General features: G+C 40.1%; 1 protein-coding gene and 1 long non-coding RNA gene across 8 annotated transcripts in view; one reads left to right on the top strand and one right to left on the bottom strand.

Moving 5' to 3' along the window:
- Window positions 1–5,891: 5,891 nt before the first annotated feature.
- On the bottom strand, window positions 5,892–16,939 carry LOC309328941. 2 transcript variants are annotated; one of them, XR_014150927.1, is made up of 3 exons: window positions 16,643–16,911; window positions 14,303–14,366; window positions 5,892–10,574 (listed from the first exon to the last, which is right to left on the bottom strand). It is a non-coding gene; the product is annotated as an uncharacterized lncRNA (long non-coding RNA). The 2 variants fall into 2 exon arrangements; XR_014150926.1 differs by lacking the exon at window positions 14,303–14,366 and having other exon boundaries at window positions 16,643–16,939.
- A 54-nt stretch (window positions 16,940–16,993) lies between these two features.
- Window positions 16,994–23,405, top strand: part of LRRC28 (leucine rich repeat containing 28) — a 50,286-nt gene continuing 43,874 nt past the window's right edge. For 2 of the 6 annotated variants that reach the window (XM_081839189.1, XM_081839190.1), the window contains exons 1-3: window positions 16,994–17,137; window positions 19,636–19,859; window positions 22,656–22,696. In XM_081839189.1, the coding sequence (XP_081695315.1) occupies window positions 19,668–19,859; window positions 22,656–22,696 (233 nt within the window). In that variant the 5' untranslated portion in view covers window positions 16,994–17,137; window positions 19,636–19,667. Of the gene's footprint in view, window positions 17,138–17,195; window positions 17,352–19,635; window positions 19,860–22,655; window positions 22,697–23,405 lie in introns of those variants that run through there. The other 4 variants (XM_081839192.1, XM_081839191.1, XM_081839187.1 and 1 more) reach the window with 3 other exon arrangements.

Genomic DNA, 23,405 nt, shown 5'->3' with positions numbered 1-23,405 from the left:
TCGCAACGTTTTTGTTTGCCATTAAAGAAAAAAATATTAAACATTTTCTAATGGTGGTGTGCCTCGTGATTTTTTTCATGAAACAAGTGTGCCTTTGCCCAAAAAAGGTTGAAAAACACTGTTCTAGACCACATCTGCACTATACAGTACATTTAGAGCACTATTGTACCACTTGAAACAGTCATGGCTTCCTCCCAAAGTATTCTGGGAGTTGTAGCTTCTTAAGCATGCTGAGAGTTGTTAGGAGACACCTAGTGGCCTCATGAAGTTGCAATTCTCAGAGTGATTTAATTGCAGCTTTGTTGGGGGAATAGTCTCTCAACGACTCTCAGCACCCTGAACAAACTACACTTCCTTTGGGGCAAGCCATGCCTTTTGAAAGCGGCACGATACTGCTTTAACTGTATTTATTTCATAAGATTTATATACTGTTCAATGGTAATAAAACTTCAAAGCTGTTTACAAAGTAAAATAAAACAATATTAACAGTAAAAAGCAATTCAAAAAGACTGTTTAAAACATTAAAAATAATTGAAATCTATTTCATTTGTATAGTACAGATGAGGCTCCAGATATTTTCTGCATGCAAAACAGTTCTGGCATATTTCATTACTGGTTTTCTACACCTAAAACTGAATCGTCACTTAGCACAAGCTGCTGTTTCGCTTGTTTTTATCCAGAGAGAATACAACTTACTAGGATCTAACCTGTCACATATATGCCAGTCTGTCCTATTTAATAGTTGTGTTTCAATAGCATTGAGCTAGAAAGATTAATAACATTGCCTCAGGCAATGTTTCTACTTACAGGCAGAGCTTATTCAAACATTTTTTAAAAACTGAATATGAACAGTGGGAAGTTGGGGGCGGGTATAATGTTATGCAGTAGAATATGCTTGTAGTTTACCTCAGAAGTGGGGCACTTTTCTCCTTAATGCTGCAATCTTAAGCACATTTGGGAAGTGAATTCTGTTTCAAGTGACACTTTCTTCCAGTGCTTTTTAATACCCATTAATGTAATAGCCCAGGCCCTGATCCAGCTTATGCAGGACTTAATTCCATTTAAAGCAAAAGGAGTCAAGTTAGTGGTAACTGACTTTTTCCACTGGCTTCAACTTTAGCTGGATTGGGGCCAAAGTTATGGGAGTATTCAATATCTGTGCAAGTGAAATGGAAAAGGTGTTAGAGTTGCAGTGTGAGAACTGTAGCTCTAGGTCAGCCACTCCTAACCTCGTGCCTGGGGGTGCTGGGCATTGGAGTTCAAAATGTCTGGAGGGCACCAGGTTGCAGAAGGCTGCCATAGGCAAAAGATAGCTACAGTAGGTGTTTTCAGAGGCCGTAGACATGTTGAAATTGGGTGGATTAATGTCAGGTGGGATTTTGTAGGCCATTTTTGTATTTGTTGGTTAAAATGCAGTGTGTGTTTCTGTGATGGTTTAAAGCTATTGTGACTTTGCACTTTTTTCTTTATTAAGTATTAAACATTAAAAATGAACGTGTCTTCCTTTTTTATAAACATGTTTTATATTATTTTTAGAAATAGCTTTTAAAAATACATATGAAATGAACAGGTTTTATCTAGGCCAGAGTTTCCCAGACTTGCGTTTCCAGCTTTTTTGGGACTACAATTCCCATCATCCCTGTCCACTGGTTCTGCTGGGAGTTGTAGTCCAAACACAGGTAGAGACCCAATTTTGGGAAACCCTGATCTAGGCTCTGAGGCATCTTTATTTGGACCAGTGGACATAATTCTGCAAGCACTTAAAGGCCACAGTTCAGCACAGTTATGTTAAAAGCAGCATGCCTTTCTTAACCCGTTTGGATTTCGGCCAGAAATGCATTCAACGTTATTAATTCCCTTTTTCTTAAATCTCACCACCTGTCCAAGGGGCACAGGGGGGCAGGTATGGTTTTTCATCCTCTCTCTTTATCTTGACAACAGTCCTGTCAAGTTGGCTAAGAAGAGAGGTGATGACTTTCTCAAGGTCACCCAGGGAGCTATGTGGCAGAATTCAAACCTGTGTCTCACTGGTTCTAGTCAGACACACTTAACTGCTACACCATACTGGCTCTCATCGAGATACAAAAGCAAAAATGTTGTTCTGTATACCACTGTGATATTTTTCCTATCGTTACTCATACCTGTTCATTTTTCATCTGGGTTGTATCCAGCCATACGCTGCACAAGAAGAAAAGGAGAGCTGGCAGTTAGAAAAAAATGTTTTTAGGAGGAAGGTTTGGAGTGCTTTCAATATTATCACGGGTAACGACAAAAGAAGTACAAGTGGGTTGTGTTCCTCTTTCCTGGCTTGTTTTGTTATGTTCAAAAAGTGAGAAATCTGTTCTCTGTCCCCATGTGACCTGCTTTGATTTGGCCTCCCCCAAACCTAGGCTGTGTACACATAACCATTTATTCTGGTTCCAGTGCTCTCCCACTGCTGTTGTTCAAAGCCCTGCACACTTGGTGTTAACCACAATCCAGATCTAGCCTATAGTTTCTTGAGAAACATGGCAGTTTGAGACATTTCCCCTCAAAACAGCTTCCATCCAATTTGAAAATGCCCCTTGCAGTTAAGTGGAGGTATATACATTTGAGATAGCCATTGCACATGCACAGACGACAGCTTCATGAATAGAAAGGGGTTTTTTTGGGGGGGGAATTGTACATGCAAGGAAACCAAAAAGGTAATAACGCACATTGGAGAAGACACCCCCTCTCCAGTGTGTGCAGCCATGTATGAATGCTACATGAAATGCAATGTTAGGGAGAGTACCTTGCTGTGTCTTAAGTCAAAGTTGTGTACATAGTGCTAGAGAGCGGAAGAGAGAATGAATGTAAGAGAGTGAAAGGATGGAAGAATGGGGTAAGATGTGCATTTGAGTGAATAGATGTGTTTGTCTGAATGAGAGGGATGAATGCAGAGGAGAGAAGGGGCTGTCACCTATTGGTTGGCCCTGCCTGCTACCACTGGTATGTATAGTATGCAGTCCCTGACGTCAAAAAAGGTGCCCCCCTTTTGGAGCACATGCATCTTCTCAAAGGATGGGGAACATGTGGCCCACCAGATTTTGGCCATTTTATGGGCTGATGGGAGTCCAAAAACATCTGAGGAGCCGCAGGTTCCCCCATCCCTGTGCCAAAAGGTTGGATGTTTAAGCTTACATTTCAAATGCAGAAGTGCAAATATAGGCTGTCCCTTAACTAATCGTAGCTCTCAGGACCTCAGGGAGGGCTCTTTCCCATCTCTACTACCTGAGACCCTATAACTTACCAGGGATTGAACCTGAGGCTTTATGCATGCAGAAGTATTTGCTATGGTCCTGCTCTTGTAAGTGGATTGTGGTTTAAAACTGCCAGAGCAAAGTCTAATGTAGCAGAAGAACAGATAACAGAAGGTCACAGTTCTGCTAGTCATCTTGTCTTCCTTTCCCTTTTAAGGAGTCCATGCAGTTTACTGAGTAAACCATCTGATTATCTCTGACAGCTTCTTGTTTTTAAATAGTGAGGTAAAGTGAACTGAGTTCCACTTGGTTGTGTTGCAAATTTCTGTGAGATGGGAGGGAAAGGACAATCTCTATGCTCATACTTTCAAAAACCTTTTTTGGTAACAATCATGCTCAGCAGAATATAAAACTGCATTGAGAAGTATCCTCCTGCAGTGGTCAGTAATGTTCAAGACAGAGGTCACTACCAGAGAAGGACAAAAGTCCAAAAGCTTGTACTAGTGTGCTGCTGTATACAGTAATGACCTTGGGATCTTTTTGACAATGACTCATCTGTATTTTCCAGGAGGCATTTTTGTGACATACACTGTCTACCAAGCTTGCTAGGGGACATGTAACTTAAAATAACAAGAGCAGCTGCAGAGAGGTCAGGATGAAAAATCTATTGGATAACACACATTGTCCATAGACACCTCTCCTGTTATTTGGTTAATGGCATTATATGCATGATGAAATAGAAGTATTTTATAATTCACAGATTCTGAAATACATTCTGTCTGGCCAGCATCTTAGAAAGCTCTGTATTTGTTGGTGAGAGAACTTAATAGCACTGATGTAAGCTCTGTATTTGTTGGTGAGAGAACTTAATAGCACTGATGTACTGAGTTGACACTGACTGCAACCTAGATTGAAACTCCAAAGCCGGCTCAGTTGAGAAAAGGATGGACCTTCTCACATGAAATCTTGGGATTCCATCCACACACTCTGTACCAGAAGTTCTCAAACTGTGGTCTACAAATCCCCATTCATGTGATCCATTGAAAGCTTTTGGAACAGTTGAGAATATCCACTTGACTCTTCTAAAACTTTACGGAACTTTCCATCACTTTAGAAAGTCAGGGCTATTAAAATACAGTTTATGTATGTGCTTTGTTCATTAGAACAAGGACAATGAATGTTGATTAAGTGGTGCACCCAAGACCCCCAGCAATTTTCAAGTGGTCCATGATAGGAGGCGAGTTTGAGAGCTACTGTTCTATACAAATGTAAAGATACCCCAATGAAGTAAATAGCATTGTGGGAATGGCTGTGATGTGACATACCTTTGCTATACAGTTGAAGGGGTGGGATTATTCAGATTAGGGGTAGGCAACTCTCAGGGGTCTCTATTAAGTCCTTTGGGACAAAGTAAATGAATAGCAATGGTTAAAGGAGAGATAAACACTTGGTCAGCAAGGACAAGAGGTAGGTTTTCCCCTGCGGTGCTCTTCAAATTTTGCCTTTTACTTGTCTCATGTAACTGAGACATATGGAGGGAAAGTGTAGTGCTGCAGTTGTGGGAAGTGGCATTGGGAACAAAATGTCCATCCATTGTTGGTGATTCAGCTTTCCACTGAGGTGAAATACACAGGGTGGTAGAGTAATGCCTCTTCTCAGAAAATGCTTTAATCAGGCCTAGTAAACTTGGCAAGATGGTGAGACATATAAATTGCCCACAATGATGCAGCTCGGCCAGTGTAGCATAACTCAAGACCATTGTAGAAAATTAAAATGGTGCATGCACACACACCCTGTAGGGACATTTTAATTTCCCACAGTGCACTGCAGCAATGATAATTCAGGCACTTTGGAGAATTGTGGGCAATTGAATCTGCCATCTGTCAAATGTTGGAAGTGCAGGGACAACTACAGGGCACTTTGCCAAAGGCTTCATCAAATCTGGAGATAGCCTTGACTGTAATGTATAGGTCCCTTGCTGCTACTACTGCACCTGCCTCATGCTGGTGTCTTGCTAGTTTAATATTAAGGAAGCATACTGTAAAAATAAACACCACATAAAAAAAATCTCAGCATATCACCTTTCTACAAAGCAATGTAATACAGGAAGAATGCAGCTTCCCCCAGAGATCCCTCCCAAGTGCATAGGAGTCAAACTTTTGAGAACTGAGATAGCCAACAGGCGTGTGGGTGACACTTGGGCCCTCCTCCACTCAGTCAAACCTATCTTCAGAAATGTTCCAACAGCTTCACGTGTAATGAAGATAATATAGTGCGGCTGTTAAAAATAGGGCTGCTTGCAAATTCCTTCAAGAAATGTTTGACAGGGCTAACAAGGGATGCCAGCAAAATAAATACATAAACCTCTTCTATTTCAGCCACAGCCCTTTCTGAGCTGCTGAAAAACAGCAGTCCTTATAGACAAGCTTTAAACTGGTGGAAAATCTGTGGAAATGATGGTATCACAGAAGGGACTTGAAAAGCTACCACTATCATGTTAAAGGTATTTGTTGATGTTCTGCTAATTATGTTTCTGGGTGGCCCCACTTCCCAAGTCTGTAGAAGTTTCATGAGCAATACTATCCCAGTGTGGCTTCCTCTGAATGTGGGCAAACTTACAGCATTTTTTGTATAACTTGCTTTACTTGGAAACATACAATGAAAGTGTACTTCTTCACAAAACACATCTTTGATTTGTGTTAATATATATTTCAAAATTCTGTTGTATGCTGAAATGCAGTATATAAGTAAAGGTAAAAAGGTAAAGGTAAAGGTAAAGGACCCGGATGGTTAAGTCCAGTCAAAGGCAACTATGGGATGCGGCGCTCATCTTGCTTCAGGCTGATGGAGTCGGCGTTTGTCCAGGTCATGTGGCCAGCATGACTAAACCGCTTCTGGTGCGACAGAACACCGTGATGGAAGCCAGAGAGCACAGAAATACTGTTTACCTTCCTGCTGCAGTAGTACCTATTTATCTACTTGCACAGGTGTGCTTTCAAACTGTTAGGTTGGCAGAAGCTGGGGCAAAGCAACAGGAACTCACTCCGTTGTGGGGATTTGAACCGCCGACCTTCTGATCAACAAGCCCAAGAGGCTCAGTGGTTTAGACCACAGCGCTACCCACTCCCTATAAGTACATATATATTTTACATTAGTATATAAGAACACTTGTATAAATAATAATTTGTGGAACTTGCTGCCATAAGACTGGGGTGATGGCCCCAACTTTTATCTATCAATGCCTGTATATATGTCATGGGAATCTATAAAGAACCTCCATATTCAGAGGTAGTATGCCTTGCCCTTCCTGCCATTGGGGAGCAACAGGGGGCTGTTGCTTTCAAGGCCTGCTGGTGTATTTCCTGGAGGCATCTGGCTGGCCATTGTTGGAAAGATGCTGCTGGGACTAACTTTGGTCTGATCCATCAGAGTTCTTTTTAGAACAAAGAAGCACCTCTACAAGGCAGCAAATTTTCTATGTCTTGGGCTCACCAACCTCTTTAGACCTGTGAGCGCATTTGGATTTTTAAGTAAGTACCGTGGGTGCCACTCCCTCTGGTCTCTTCCTTCCAGTTTTGTGGGCTGCAGCTTTGTGGGCAGCTGGGGGAAATCTCAAATGCACTGTTGTGCCTACAGGTGCAACTTTGGTGACACCTGCTCTATCAGTTATCCAGAGAGAGCACTTGCACCCTCAAGGGTGCTTTCAACCAGTCCACAGCTTGCTGTTTGCCTTTTTCTGGCAAAAATGCTTCAGACATTTCTCTCTCACACACATACACACAGCTACTTTTCTTAGCACTCTCTTTCTAAGAGGCAGGGTGGTGGTGGAGAGAAAGTGCTTCCCCAAGTTCTGATGGGTGTCTCTTATTTGGAAACATAAGATTTCTTACTATCCTTGGCTTCCACTAAGAAAGAATTAACCAATAATTCTGGACTTTTAATCAGCACTCTAATCAACCAAAATTTGGTTGGGGCAGCATAACCCTAATGTTAGGCCATAAAATGACATGATAAACCAATTCCTTTCCCTCTCCCTCCAATTTCTTTTAAACAAAGTAATAGAAAGGAAACTGGAGGGGGGTATTTAGTTTGAAAAATCAGAATGACTTATCTGAAAGTTTATCAGAGTTCTCCTATTCCATGTCCATGGGAGTTCTTACCCTGAAAATACATATGCCACTAATAATCCCCATAGACTTCAGCATGTTGCAGAGATTTTAGGATGTGAGCCCAGGAGGGGAATATAAAAATAGGCATGCTAGCTGCAGAACAACAAACTTTGACAAGGAGTTCCAGGGACAGCTGTAATACTTAAAAAGGCTTCATGGGCAAGAGAGTTTACTCTGCTTTGGGCAAACTGCCTTGTGAGCTTCACACTCTCTTTTGTCACAAGGTTTAGAAAGGAACGCAGTAACTAATAGTTGTAAAGCTAAATATTCAGAAAACTTCAAGGCAATTACATCCCCCTGCCCTGCACCATTGTAGCTCAGGATATGTTCACATTACTGCTTATTCTGCATCCAGTGCACTCCCACTGCTAATTTTTTAAGACACATTCACACCACATTAGCCATAATCCAGATCAATCCTGTAGTTTCCTGACAAATACCAGTGTTTAGTGCAGTACCCTCCTCCCACAAGCTTCAGTTGTGACATTTCTCCATGAAGCTTGCAGCAGAGTATGCAGGCTTCCCAGGAGGCCTCGCATCCAGGCTCTGGCCAAATCCAGAACTGCTCATCTTCAGTACTGCTACGGCATCACATGGCTAAAGATTACAGTATCTCAAGAAGGCACCTTTATGAAAGTTATCGTGGTATGTAGCTTCATTTAAATTCAAATAAGGCAGCAGACTAACCAAGTAAATATCCTTTTGTTAGTTGTCAGCCCTGTTGTTAGGAATGACAGCATAAAAGATGAGAGGACCAAATAAGGATACAGCTGACTGGGTGTTTCTTGTTCCAGTTCTAGCTTGCCCTCATTTTCCACTGAAGCACCAAAGTTCCTTTTTGAGTGTTTGCTGTGCACTTTCTCATCCCAAAATTTAAGTGTTTTTTTTGTTTTTTGACTTAATAGATGAAAAGAAAATCTAAGAACAGCTGCTTGTGTGTTCTACCAACAGTGATGGATGAATCTGTCAATTTCAGTTTCTCAATTTTCCAGTTTTAAGTTCAGTTCTCCACATTTCCACACGTTTGCATTAAAAAAGAAAAGTCCTCATGAAAATTCATAAGCATTTTAGTGCAAATTTCTCGTGATAGGCATCTTTATAAAGCAATTTCCCTAAACACACTGCACTTTTGTATATTAACATTTGCTTTTTTATGTATATTTTATCCTAGTCTGTGCATTTTTGTACATATTACTTGGCGGAAAAACTGCATTGCAAAACTCAGAGAAGTGCCAATTTTGAGGATGGATGCATTTTGGTTCTCATTTTGTTTTGGAAAGTGCAAATTACCAGATTTGTCTTGGAATGTGAACTAAATTGAATTTATTCCCCATCCCTACCTACCAACCTGTGGGTGCACCAAACAAATAAATAGAATGTGACCTTGGAGCATCTCCATGAATTAGCGAAGAAGCTGATAACTGAATACAACAACCACCACAAAGAAACAAAGGGTGTATTGGATTTTGGCATAGGTAGATGTACCTTAAATTGTAAATAGGTATGTCCTTCAGCAGGGGAGGGATAGTGGGGAAACAATTAAGCCCAAGGACATCCATTATGTTTGGGTGAACAAAGATGAAGAGTGCTGTGGTTGATGTCAGTTCTTCTTGTTGGATATTCTCTCTGTGTGAGAATCATTTGTTTCAGAAACAGAGAAGAACAGAGAAGTTTCAAGAAGCAGCAGAAGGCTGAGACTGTTTTGTCTATGCAAGGATGTTTTCTGTGGGAACTGTTCTATGGACATGTGCAATGTGACAGGAAGTACTGATAATAATGGTTCTGTGTAACTTGTGTAATTTGTTGTGAGTCTTTGGCTTGCATCTTGCGGTGAGAGCAGAGAGAGAGGCTTGGACCCTTGTTGGACTCTAAGCATGCCTTGACCATGGCAGTGGTGAATGTCTGTATATATTTGCTACCAATATGTTTTTATGCCTGTCAAGTAAACCTCTATACTTGACTGAATCTTTATGGCGTCCATGAGTGTTTATTGCCTACTGTGTGTACCTTCAACCCCGAAGACAATTCCAAGGAAGGAGCTGCGTTGAGATGTAACTGCTGAGTATGGATACTGGCACACACACACAGCAAAAGTGATGCCAGAACCAATCCTTCTAAATCATCCACCAGAGGTTGATGGATTGATCCAACACTTATTTCGAAGGACTATTAACTTTCACTTGAAGAAATCCAGAACTAATTTCCTAATCAGGGACAAGATTTGGGATGAGATGCAACCAACTAAACTAGCTAGTTGTTTACACAAGTAAATAAAGCAGCTGGTGTAAAGGGAGTGTCCAGGCTGTTACTATTTTTGAGTGGCATTCAGTCACCAGCAAATTCGGGTGGTGACATTAAATTTGATTTGTAACTCTTTCACAACAAACCCGCTTTTCTGCAACCCTAGGCTCTTTGCAATAAGGCAAGAGAGGGGGGAGTGCCCAGAAAGTGTGTCATAAGAACTGCTTGATGCAATGATATATCAACTCTCTGTAAACAAATAACAGTGACTACTCAGTAAATAGTTGCCATCATCTACTCCCCCCACCAAAAAAAGAAAACCCTTTGTGTAAACAAATCAAGATAACTGCTTAATAAACAGTTCATCTGGAAGCAATCAGAGAATGTCCTATTTTAAATGAGGAGTGGAGAGGGGAATTTCAGTAACAGTGTGCTTAAATATTATCATTTGTATAACCTTGGGAGTTCAATGGCATTCCACAGTTCAGTTCTGCAGCTCTGTTGAATTATTCACTCATATCATTTTACAAAACTGTTTCAGCTCAGCAAAGCAATCTCTATTAAGGTGTAACTTACCTATATGCAAAATGTTCCCGTGCCAGCTCTGTTGTTAAGCAAATTGAGCAAGTTAATGTCTTACATATACAGTATTAAATGCTAACTATGCACCTCTCTGTCAGATCTCTGTCTCTCAGCCTGGAGCCAGTATGTCTCTGCCTCTTCAGGGCTGGAGTCCTTAAACAACAATGTTTTTGTGGCCAGTGACTCCATCAGCATTTATACAGAGAGCAGTGTCCAAAAGAAGAGAACAGGGTCCAAAAAGTTAAAAGCAGAGGTCTGAAAGTGCCAGCTGTTTAAGCCATTGAAAATACCGGTAGTCCGGATTTGTTTTTAAGCAGAGGAGTGGAAGTGATTCCTTCTTAGAGAACAGCCAGTATTCATCCTGAAATTAGTCAAGATTCAGGCTCACAACTCAGCCAACTGTGCAACACTATGATATACCATCATTACTTATTACACGTTTACCTTTCTGTTTCTTCAAAGAGCTCAGGATGACATAAATGACACACCCCTAATTGACACAACTCTGTGAAGCAGGTTAAGCTGAGAGTTACTGGGTCTAGGACACCCAACAAGCTTGGGTGTCCTACACCCAGTAACTTACCAAGTGGAGATTTCAGCCTAGATTTACTCATTCTGAAGTTCGACACCCTATGCAATACTGGCACTTGGTATTCCACTCCTACAGCAAGTATGCAGAAACAGGGATGGCAGCAGTTCACCAGGATCTCTTTGATTCTGCAGTCCGCTGTTTAATGTTGCCTTGACCTTTTTATGAGAGGAGGGATATAAATTATTTAAATAAATAAAATGCTGATTAAACAAGATAGTTTAGTTATTCTCTTTAGTTTGCGGATTGGTGTGAAATAAGTACTATGTTTGGACCTTGTCCTTGGGGCCATTTCATTTAAGGAACTTGCACCTGTTGTCCCAGAGCTTCTCTAAAGGTCCCAGGTTAATTTAGCATCACAAAGATCCAAGCAAGGACAATTAACACATTTCCAAAAGTACATGTACACAGAGTATCCCATTTAATAACAAGCTGGCAGCCCAGTCCTCAAAATAGGACTGTAGTGCCACAGTCATATGTTTCATTGGCTCCCATGGCACAAGCACAGCCAGGAACCATCAAATCTGCATGTATGTTGCATGTGCTTTACTGTCCATTCTCTTTTGTATTGTAAATAGGAATGAGCCTTTCCATCTGCTGTGCCAGACTTTAGTTATTTGCACATCACACTTTCTTGCACATGACTTTTTTGGATTGGGGCCACTAAAAATGAAATTGTCATTTTAATATATTCTATGCAGGGATGTTATATAAGGATTTATGTTGGACCGAATCAAATTTACAGTCTAATCCGCTCAATGAATCTCCAATCTAGCTTTTCATGGCTTCTGGTAAATTTCTTTCCCAGTATGGCTCTCACAGCTGGGACCTCATATAGCCATAGCAAGTGCCCCAGCAGAGAGGGCTTCTCCACTTGTTAATTATTCATTTTTATACCATTATGTGGATAAATAATATTCAAATGCAGTTTATATAAGTGTTTTGCTTCACAAAAACTAACTAGAAAACTGGAAATGGTGGGTGAGGGGTAGATCCAACAGTTGTTTGTTTGTTAAAAAACCTCTCTCTCTCTCTATTTCTATAACAGACACAGTAAAGGTAGAAGCACATTGTTACACTGCTGTGTTGGAGAACATAAGTTCAAAGCAAAATAAAACAAGAATTATCCTGAAGTATTCCTCCAGAGATTTTCATGTATGGATGGGGAATGAATCTAACCATCACTTTTGTTTATTTATAAAGTCAAATAAAATCCTACAATGTTGCAAAAAAGGTGCTTGGCTCTGCTTGAGTTTTTGTTGCCCATATTTGTTTAGTTTTCCCGATAAGGCTATATTCCAGATTTGTTGATGCCACCATTCAGTAGATATGCCAGTCCTGCTTTTTCAGTTTCTTGCTATCTGAAGACATGCTTAAAATGTTAATTGTTCTTTGTATGATCTATTTCCATCAAAAATAGACAGCAGATCTAAATGTGCATCTTGCTATAGTTTGTCCAATTAATGTCTCACATTCCTTAAAAACTTTGACCAGAACCATACTATCACGTCACATTCCCACTACATATGAAAAAGTGTGTCCATCTCTTCACATCCACTCCTCTATTAAACATAACTAAGTTCTTTCTTAGACTCATAGTAGGTCGGGATCCACAAGTGGGTAACTAAGACCTTGGCTAGCATCACCACCACTTTCTTTTTGTTGTACAGCTTAAAACAACAACATGGAAGTGTAGAATTGCAAATTAGCATATGTATTTCAGATTTGTGGCAAATTGGATATTGGAAGGTTCATCTTTTCTCCCTCTGTATGGGAAGCTGCCCCTACACAATGTAAAAGGTGAAGGCACTCTGTTGTCCTCCTTTGCATCTGGATATCATAGAATCATTGAGTTAGAAGGGACCCTGAGAATCATCTGCAAATGCAGGAATATGCAGTTGTCCCTTACGTCAGACATAAAAGGAGAAAAATGGACATAAGCAGAAAATAATCTGGGTCCTATGTCACATGGTTGGGATTAATCAAGGTTGAAGACTACTGTTGAAAATCACACCTGGACTGGGTAATTATTGTAGCTACAGGAGACCGTTCTGAAGAACACTTTTAAAATATTGTTTTTCCTTAAAGCTCTGTTGCACTTGCTGCTGACTGTGGCAGGAAAGGTAGCTAAATAAAGGTCTTTACAATATCTGTTATGTGACATGCAGACATCTGCATACTTAGAAAAGCACACAACCTTGAAATTGTTCAGCAGTGGCCTGCAGAGAGCGAAACAATTCCTAACAAGGCTGCCCGTCTCCACCTTCTGTTTTACATTTTGGCCTTTAAAGGTTTATACTGAAGTACACTTTGCTCCCCAAGAGATTCCAACTGAATATCATTTATGTAAATGCTGTAAACAAAATGGAAATGTCTTGGATACTTTTTTTTGTACTGGGGAGAAGTGTTAGTATAAAGTTTGACAGTGGTTGTCCTTTCAGGCATGCCAAGCTTGGATTATTTTCATACCACAACACAAGTGTAGCTGGAAGCACACACTTGCAGTGCCGTCCTATGCAAGTTTATTCACAGTACAGTATTCAATCAAATCCATGGGGTTTGTTCTCAGGAAAGGCCTGAACTGGAGCACGGTTTTGACACCCTATTTTAAAAGTGTAACTATGTATATGCATAACACAGAAAACTGAACTCCAATTTCCTGTTTTTCAACTGTCTCTGTCGTGAGTTTGTATGAAATGGGCATTGTTTAAAATATTCTTATTTATGAGTAAGTTTTCAAATGTACAGTACTTCTTCGAGAACTTTGGAATTGTGGAAAAATCAGAAGCAGTGTACAGTAGTTGGAGAAATCCAGGTAGAAGTTTATCAATGTTACATTATATGCCACCAAGAGGCCAGGCATATTCCTCTTTGGAAATCTTATCACTCACTTTTCATACTGTGTATAACTGGCCTGCTTTTAAAGGACAGTCAGGGCTTGAAGCTGTTCCTGATCTAACCAGAGTCTTCCATGGACAGGCATCCATACAACATCTGTATGTTTCCCTCCATAGGGCAAGTAGCAATTGTGGGAGAATTTCCTAGCATTATAATCTCAACCAAATTCAGGAGCCTCTATGACTCTTGATCAGGGGTAGGCAACTTAAGGTCCGTAGGCCAAATGCAGCCCAATCGCCTTCTCAATCCGGCCCGCAGACAGTCCAGGAATCAGCATAAATTTCAAAATGTGTCCTTTTATTTAAAATGCATCTCTGGGTTATTTGTGGGGCCTGCCTGGTGTTTTTACATGAGTAGAATGTGTGCTTTTATTTAAAATGCATCTCTGGGTTATTTGTGGGGCATAGGAATTTGTTCATATTTTTTTTCCAAAATATAGTCTGGCCCACCACATGGTCTGAGGGACGGTGGACCGGCCCACGGCTGAAAAAGGTTGCTGACCCCTGCTCCTGATGAACACACACACACAACCCTAATTACATCTAGTTACGCCACCTAGTTCATTATACTATATATATATATATATAACTATGGTGTTCTACCTCTTCAAATTGGATGTTGGACAATAGATATGCAACAGCGCCATCTGCTTTTCAGTGTAGAGTACTGTTCAAAACACAGAAAGTGACTTTAAAACTGGTCAGTGTAAACAACATTGACAGTTCACTGTTCCTAACACTCAGTTAAGCACTGCTGCATCAACAAAAAAATTTTAACAAGATAATCTAGGCATTACTGTATTAAATTAAAATAAAGAGGCACTTGCTCTTCTGTTATATAGGGCTTCTATCCAAATGTAAAACTACAGTATTACGTGTTACTGTACAAAAATGTATAAGAAAAAAGGAATTGGGTACTTTATTTCTAGCTCAAAGAATAAATTTCAAGCAACTGTTCTGGGGTTTTGAGCCATTCTACTTTACTGATATACAATTTGTCTTGAGATGGAAGGGAGAAAACACACACACACACACACACACACGAACCCTATTGTGTAAACCCTATTTTAAAAGTCTTGGTAAAAGTTATTTAACAAGAGCTGTGAAGTAAAAACTTCACCATCCTGACACTCTTGAATTGCATAGTAACTTCAGGGAAAAGCAAAGGCAAGTATTACAAGGTGTATTTTAAAATAGTAGATGAGATAATGGAAAACTTCATATGGTATTTCAGAAAAAATATTTGGCATTAGCCCTGTTCTTTCCTAGTGACCTAGCATATTAGGATTCAACTCTGAAACTACATGTTGTGGTAATGTATTTTTAATCATCTGCATCTGTAGAACAGAAGGCAAATCTTATTTCACTTATTTTATCTATTTCTCCTTTTCAGAACAATACAGTAAGTAATTACTACAAAATAGTTTATTACAAATTTCAGAAAATCATTGGAACTTTTCTCAAGCTTTCTCCATTCCAAACCTGAAATTTACCTGTCTTAGATACAAATAGGTTCAATTCTAGTAAAATCAGTGAACATCATTTACACAATTAGTTGAACATTTACATGAGCTAGAAATCAAAGTAATTACAGTGGTACCTTGGTTTTTGAATAGCTTAGTTCACAAACAACTTGGAACCCAAACGATGAAAAACCGGAAGTAGGTTTTCAAACTTTTTTATGTTTTGCATTACATGCTTTCTATGGAACAGTGCACCTTGGTTTTGGAACGCTTTGGTTTTGAAACAGACTTCCAGAATGGATTAAGTTTGAGAACCAAGGTACCACTGTATTAGTTTCATTATTTAAAATGATTAAATTTTATTGCAGGACCCAGATAAATATGGAAACAGTTCAGGTGGTAGAGCATGAAACTCTTAAAACTCAGGGTCATGGGTTTCAGCCCCATGTTAGGTAAAAGATTCCTTCATTGCAGGGGGTTGGACTAGATGACCCTTTTGGTCCCTTTCAACTCTACAATTCTATAATTCTCAATGAGAAGGTTTAAGCTGCAGTTGAGGTTTAAGCTGAGAAGGTTTATGCAGTTCTCCTGGTTCTTAAGAATAAACAGAGAGACCGGGGAAGATGATGGCATGCTTAGCATGAAGTTGCATTATGGCTTCACTCCAGGTACTAAACCAAACAGAAATAACTCGTCATCCACTTGGTACTTGCAAGATCAAATTTCCTGCTACTCAACCTTACATGTAGTTTATGTGAGTGTATATAGCACAATAAATCCAGTGTAACTGTCCTGTGGGCAGCTAATTGGGAATGGATGGTGAGGCAGTCCTGTGGAGCTATGATGATATAAAAACAATAAGGAAAATCTTAATTTCACATTTCAGCAACCTAGCTACTAGGTACTCTAGATGAGAATGAAAGGGAATTCAGGGTGCAACTGACAACCTTCTGGCTTAAAATATTATATTTCATGGTATACATTTATCATATGTATACACATGAATCCCAGGCTTGTCTTGAAAGAAAGACTTGTCAAATTTTAAGGAAATTGTGGCTCGAGTTCCTTATTTGCAGTTTCCTGTTCCTTATTCAGTCAGAGGTGCAGATCTTCCTTGCTTACGCAAGAACTGGCAGAAATGTATCAGCAAAAATATTTTTAGTTTTTCAGAGGATTTTCCTCTTAAATTTCTCTTTAATTGTTGGGCAATTTCCATCCCCACCCCGAATATATATATTGAAAGTCCAGCCGTGAAAAACAAGGACCTTAAAACAGGTGAGGAAAAGAAGGCAAAATCTCCCACAGTGGCAACACACCTGAGGCTTGCATACACACCATATATCTGTTATTTGCGGAGTTTGAAATTTTAAAGCATATGGGAGGGACATTTCCCTCCCCATCCGAAAAATCTGGGCTACAATTCCCAGCAACCCTAAACTAACTAGTGAAGGGGCAGCAGGGATGTGCTTTAATGGCGTACCGCGTATCCATAGCCAAGTCTTCCCCTCAAGAGAAAGGGGAGGCCGCGCTTGCTGAGGGAAAAGAGCGGTTATGGGCGTGGCCCCGCACGCACGCGCTCTCAAGTCTCTCAAAAAAGGCGGGAAGCGCTCAGGGACAATGCCAGCAGGACAAGCTAGGTATGGGACCTATGGAGAAGGAGAGGGCAAGGCCACGCATGCGCCCGTCTCTCGCCCGTGCCCGATTCGAGAGCGCCGCCCGATTTATTCATGAAGACACGGAGCGGAAGAGCCGCGCGAGTAAGCTCTCGCGCGACTTTCTGAGCCCGCCCCTTCCAGCTTCCAATCAGCGTTCTCCCCCCACTCACTCTTCTTTCCCCCGCTCCTCCCGTTCGTTAACCGGATGTTGATGTTAGTTGGTGTTTCCCCCTCCCCCATCTGCCCCGCCCCTTCTCTCCCCGTGTTGTGCTGAGTGAGGGCGCTTCCTATTTTGGGCCCCCCTCAGCTTAGAAACGCAGGTGAGTTGCGACGCCCCCTCGCTGCCCTCCCTTTCCCAGCGGCATAGCCAGCGAAGTGAGGAGTGAAGAAGAGACGGCTTTTGCTTCTCCCTTCTCTGCCTCCCGCTGTCGGGACAAAGGCGTTGTTGCCATGGAGACGTGTGAGGGGGAATTATGGGCTTTCTTCCCACCTAGCCACCCATCCCCGTCCCCCAACAACGGTCTCTCTTTGACGGTGATTAAACCGCATTTAGAACATAAGCTCCCTTTCCTTCCAGGCTCCCCTTCATTCACATTATTGTGTTTTCTCCCTCAGCCCCCCGCCCCTCGAAAAAATATTATTATTATTATTATTATTATTATTATTATTATTAATTTATTTGCTTCTTATCGGGACATGTCGCGGCGGCTTGCAGCAAATAAAAATGGGAACCCTAATATTTCCAGAGGGGCTGGCGTGTTATTCTGTTACATTAAAAAATGGGAAGAAGTCTTGTGACATCTTATTGTGGCATAAGCGTTTGTGGGCAGAAGTCCACTTCAGTAGATGTGTTAAATGTTAAATCCTTGGTTGGCAGCTGCGTGTGGGGGGGCGGAAGAACTATAAATTTCAGAGAGAAGTTATATGCAAGCGGTGCAGGTAGAGACAATTGGACCCAAGCTAGAATTTATGCAGAATAAGCATGACGACTTTTACAGCATTATTGATTGGCAAAAATAATCACCTTAGCAATGCTGAGTTAATATTTATAGTGGGAAGGAGGAAAGGAAACTATTGACTCTGCAGACAAAAATGAATAGAGTTGAACTTCCTGAATAATTGTTGTTCTTCAGATTCACACTGGAGCTGCCTTCTGAAACTTCTTTGTTCAAATATGGCCACCTTCAGACCAATGGTAGAGTATCCTAGTAGGGTGAAATGTACTCCTTCTGCTTGAATTATGTCCAGTGTTATTTCCTGGTTTATGAATATCTTATGATAGTCCTCAGGTGGGATTTCCACATGTCATGGAACAAATGAAGCTGCTTTATACAGTATTATGTCTGAAAGTTTGTCCTTCTGCTTCAGGATCTCTGTATACAGCAGGGATAGCCACCATTGTGCCAAGTCCTACAGATATTTTGTACTTTGAACTGTCTTCAGCCAGCATCTCCAGTAGTCAGAGATGATGGAAGCTGTAGTTCACAACATCTGGAGGGCAGCAGTTAGCTATTCCACTTTACTCTTGACTGACATCACCTGAAGATGCAGAGAATTGAATCCTATACATATACACACAAAGTGTGCCCTTTATTAGTGAACAGGCAGATGCATCTAGGTTGAAACAGAAGCTGTGACCAGTGTTAGTGTCATGCCACATATGCAAAGTGTGACACACATATGCATTCATCTTGTGACTTTCATGTAGACGTTTTTCCTCTGCCTGGAGTGGGGCCTAGCCTAGCCTAGTAATGGGGTTCGCTCAACTATAGATGATAGGCACTATTCAGAGGTTGCCTACCATGCAAGCTTCCCTTTTTGAGTTGTTTTAGGCTTGCATTGATATCTGCAAATAAATAAATGCCCCAGAATTTATCAAGAAGAAACATTGTCTAGATTGACAGAAAGGCTTCAGCCAGTCTTATCACCATTTCTTCTTCCTTGTTATGCAATGATGTTCCTTGGTACCCTTCAGACCCTTTCCCTCCTGCTTTTCCTTCTGATTTAGGAGAGTCTTGCAGTTAGGGCTGCCATCTGTAGAAGTTCTCCATATCTGTCTTAGGAAAAGGAGTCCATGCTGGTTTTTTGACTGATTTAAATCCTAGTACTCCTGAAATGCACAAGATCATTCAGATAAATATATTTTGGGAGTTTGAAGCCTTAATATAAAATCTCCTGTGCCATAACTCTACTTGTATTAGCTTTTTTGCTTGTGTGGTATAATATAGTCTGAAGACAGCTTTTACCTGTCTTGAAAGAACTGAAGGTAATTACTGTTCATGATGTGTATGCTTACCCCACTTTCTCTGCTAATAAACAGGCTTTTGAATAGTATTGGAAAATCTGCACAACTTATTTGCCCAGAGGCAACAGTGAAACAAATTAAGTGTGCCTTGTTTAGGTACACATAAAGAGTGCATCCCCTAAACCATCTTCAGGAATATTCAAAAAGTCTTGTCTGTTTCCAGCCATTCATTACTTTCCTAGGCAAAAGAATTTATGTTGATGTCAAATACTAATAGTTCATTGATTGAAAAGTGCTTCTTGCTAACTAGTCAGATATCTGTTTTCCCTAAAGGTAGATAGATATACATGGCTTTAGATTTCAGATCTTAGTGCTGTATTTTGTTTTCCCACACACACACAATTCCTTCGATTTCATATTTATTTGGTTTCTACTTTTGTTACCTGTCTTTTGAAATACAGAGGGATGTAGGAATGTTTAAAATAAACAAGCATGTTTCAGAAAAATAGTGCTATGGGAAAACCAAGTAAGAGCCTTATTAAAACACTACTTGTCTTTTGCTTTCCCTTTTAGAAATGAACTTCTGTGATGTGTAGAGTTCTAACATGGTGGCTGGGACAAAACCTGTCATGGCATCAGAACTCTGTAAAACAATATTGGAGGCAAAGCTAGAAAAGCACAAGAACTTATTCTTAAATTACCGAAATCTCCATCACTTCCCTTTAGAATTGCTGAAGGATGAAGGACTGCAATACTTGGAGAGACTCTATATGAAAAGAAATTCATTGACTACCTTGGTATGACTTTTTAAAATGTACAACTAGCAAAATATTTGTTGATGCTTAGGGTCTATGTGGAGGACATTGTCCTTGAGTGTACCTTAATTTTTTCAATATACTGTACCGTATGTAAATGATAGCCATTCATTGATATGGGCGACAGTATTTGCGCTTGGCCAATAACACATTAGGGACCTGACGTTGGAATAAGGAAATGTTTTCTGTATTGCCCTTGCCATGCTCTCACTGAAGTGGTTGGAGGCCTATGTATGGACCAGACCACTTCAGACTAGGTAGAAGCTGACATTCTTAAATGTCCCCTGGGTGGGAGATCCTACACTCAGAGAATGCTGCCATTTTTACCAGGTGCTCTTAATCATTTTGGCCAGTGCTGGGGCACAATCCTACACTGTATGTGTTTTTCACTGCCGATATAACTAAATTCTTCTAGGACTTCTCACTTGCACAGTAGTAACCAAGTCATCAAATTTCAGCTACTTAATTCCTACAGTTTTCATCTTGTATGCATGAAAAGCATATGGGGTATAAAATACCCCCTGACATTTCAGTTTATTCCTTTGTTTCTGGTACTTCTTCATACCAGTCAATATGATGTGTTGGAAAACATTTAAAAGAGGAAAAACTTTGGGAAGCATGCCAAATTTTCTTTTTGAAAAGTTAAAAAGAAGAGCCTGGAATTAAAAAAAATGTATATTTCTGCCAGCATATTTTATTTCTTTTTGCTGTGGGGTGCTTTCCTTCTCCCCAGCTCATAGGGAGTTATTTTTTGTTAATTATTACAACAGCCTTGTAAATTATGGGTTGAATCCAATGAACTGAACCTCTACTCCTTCCACTTCATCATATGTCCCTAATCAGATTGCAAATTTCCCAAACCCTCCAGAGTAGATTGGGTGAAGTTGCAAGATTAGGAAAGGAAGGGGAAGTTCTGTTGCAGGAGCAGAAATTGTACTACAAATGTAATGTTTTTGTTGGTTTCAACACTGTTATGCTTGTATGGCAGATTGTTATCTACATAAGGATAACTACTATGTTCATGGAAGAGGTGAAATATTAACCAGGGACATCCTGAAGCATTGTAGGAATAAATAGGCAAGATTCTTAGGTTTCTTAGAATAGCTAGTGAATATTGTTTATTAGGCTGGTGAACACATTAAAGAGTTCATTAGAATTTATTCAGACTTGGTTGCTTATACAATTTATACAAGTGCTGGTAAAGTAACTGAGCTAGTTTTTGTTTTATCTTCTACACTTACATGATTGTATTTATCTATTTATGAATGTATGTTTAAAAAATGGAACCTAATAACAAGGACACCAGGTGCTGCTAAGGCTACCAAAATTGCTTAGGAGGGAAATCAGTGTGTTTTAGCGTTAATTCCCCAGTAGGTGGAAACCACAACTCAAGATTTTTGCAGCATGGCATGGAAAACAAGCAGAAGAATTATGAGACTGCTTCTGGCTAAGAACTATACTGCATATGCTGTGTTTGAAAACAGCAGGGAAATGCTGGCCAAAGGAAGGATGGCAATCTGAGTGTTGAAATGGGCAGTCCTACCCTAGTTGAACATAAAAGCTAAATTTGGTATAATGTAGAGCCACTTCAAGTCTGACCTTTTTTTGCTTGAAAACCACTACGTTAGAAAAAGCCGCAAACTGTCATGTATAAATTGGGGCATGAGAGGCACACATATTGGACGTGCTGCCTTTCTCAGTGAAAGTGAGCTTTCAAGACCTTCAAAATATTATCCTGGAATCAAGCTTCAGCACCACAGTAAAGAAAATATCTGACTGCCAGTAATACACTGGCAATCTGTTTGTGAAATAGGACCCCTGCAGAGTTGTGTAAGACAAAACTAACATCATGCACTTCATGTGGAAGTTGCATGACATGGCTGCTGTAACATGATCTCTTATAAAATGTTGCTTTAGAAGACCTCCATATTTAGAAGACTTCTGGCTGTCTGGAGAATGCATTATAGTAATTGAAAAATATTGGCATACTGACTTAACATTAGAGTAGCTAATAGGACTCTGCCTTAGGCTATTGTAAAGTCACCTGAATATTCAGTGGGCATTTCTAAGTTATTACATGCTAAAGAATGTATATGCTATGTGAGTTTATCTGCATTATCAGTACATGTTGAACTTGGAAGATGCTAGTTACAGATAGGTAGCCGTGTTGGTCTGCCATGGTCAAAACAAAATAAAAAAATTCCTTCCAGTAGCACCTTAAAGACCAACTGAGTTAGTTCTAGGTATGAGCTTTCGTGTGCATGCAGTATCTGAAGAAGTGTGCATGCACACTTCTTCAGTATCTGAAGAAGTGTGCATGCACACGAAAGCTCATACCTAGAACTAACTCAGTTGGTCTTTAAGGTGCTACTGGAAGGAATTTTTTTATTTTGTTTTGGAAGATGCTAATCACACTTGTTAATATTTTGGCACAATGATTGATTAGTGTAGAAGGTGTCTGCTATTCTTCTAGAGCCCAATTTGGAAGCTACTCCACCCTCTGTGTTTTGATATCTTCAGGCCTTCTTGGCATATTGAAATTCTTTCATCTTTCCAGTGACAACAGTCGCTGTCATCCAAGTCTAGGCTCTAAGCCAGGTTTCATTATCAGTGCCAGATGGGGTGGTGGGCCACATAAAACAGTTGTTCCCTGTTTTGGATTTCTGACACTCAGAGCCTCATGTTAGTTCCATCTTGAATTTGGCAAAGTGGTTTGCCAGTTAGATATCGAGTCTTTCTTTAAAAACTAAACAAAAACTTCACAATTTTCTTTTTTAGCCGGAAAACCTTGCCCAGAAGCTTCCAAACCTTGTGGAACTGTGAGTGTGTGGTGTCTTGTTCCTTATATTCTGCCCTTTAGTTTAATGAGTTTCTTGAACGTAGGGTGCTGAAGTTATATAGGTAAATATCTTACAATTCGTTTTGGAACAATCTGGTTTGTTAAAGAGCTAGTCTGTTTTGTCCTAGTGCCTTTCCATGACCTAATTTCACTCATGTGCTGTCTCTTCATATGCTTCAAGATAGTGGTTCAAGGGACAGCTTGGAGGGACCACCATGCCAAAGATTTCTGCATTCAGGCTGTAGCTCCTAGTTTGTTTGCTCAGAGAACTGAAAAAGTCTATCTTTTCATAGAAATATAATAAATGTAGAATTTTAATCCCATTCTTTTGTTAAAAGTATCCAGAATGAACACTAATTTTTGAATATTGCTTTTGTAAAATCTACTGGAATGCAATATTTTTTATTTTTTGTTTTGTTCTATTTGACAAAATTAATTGATTGTAATGAAACCCTAGGTCACTTACAAAAAATGATAAAACATTAATATTACCAATAAAAGACAATTAAAAACAGGTATTAAAAACATTCAGAGGGGAATTAAAATGAACTGTAAGCTACATGTAAACTACAGTGTGGTGTAGTGGTTAAGAGTCTCGTAATCTGGGGAACCGGGTTCGCGTCTCCGCTCCTCCACATGCAGCTGCTGGGTGACCTTGGGCCAGTCACACTTCTTTGAAGTCTCTCAGC

The sequence above is a fragment of the Podarcis erhardii genome, assembly GCF_964252035.2.
Source record: "Podarcis erhardii genome assembly, chromosome: 14".
NCBI classification, from domain to species: domain Eukaryota; kingdom Metazoa; phylum Chordata; class Lepidosauria; order Squamata; family Lacertidae; genus Podarcis; species Podarcis erhardii.
The sequence above is the reverse complement of the archived record's forward strand: the minus strand, read 5'-3'. Positions and strand labels throughout refer to the sequence as shown.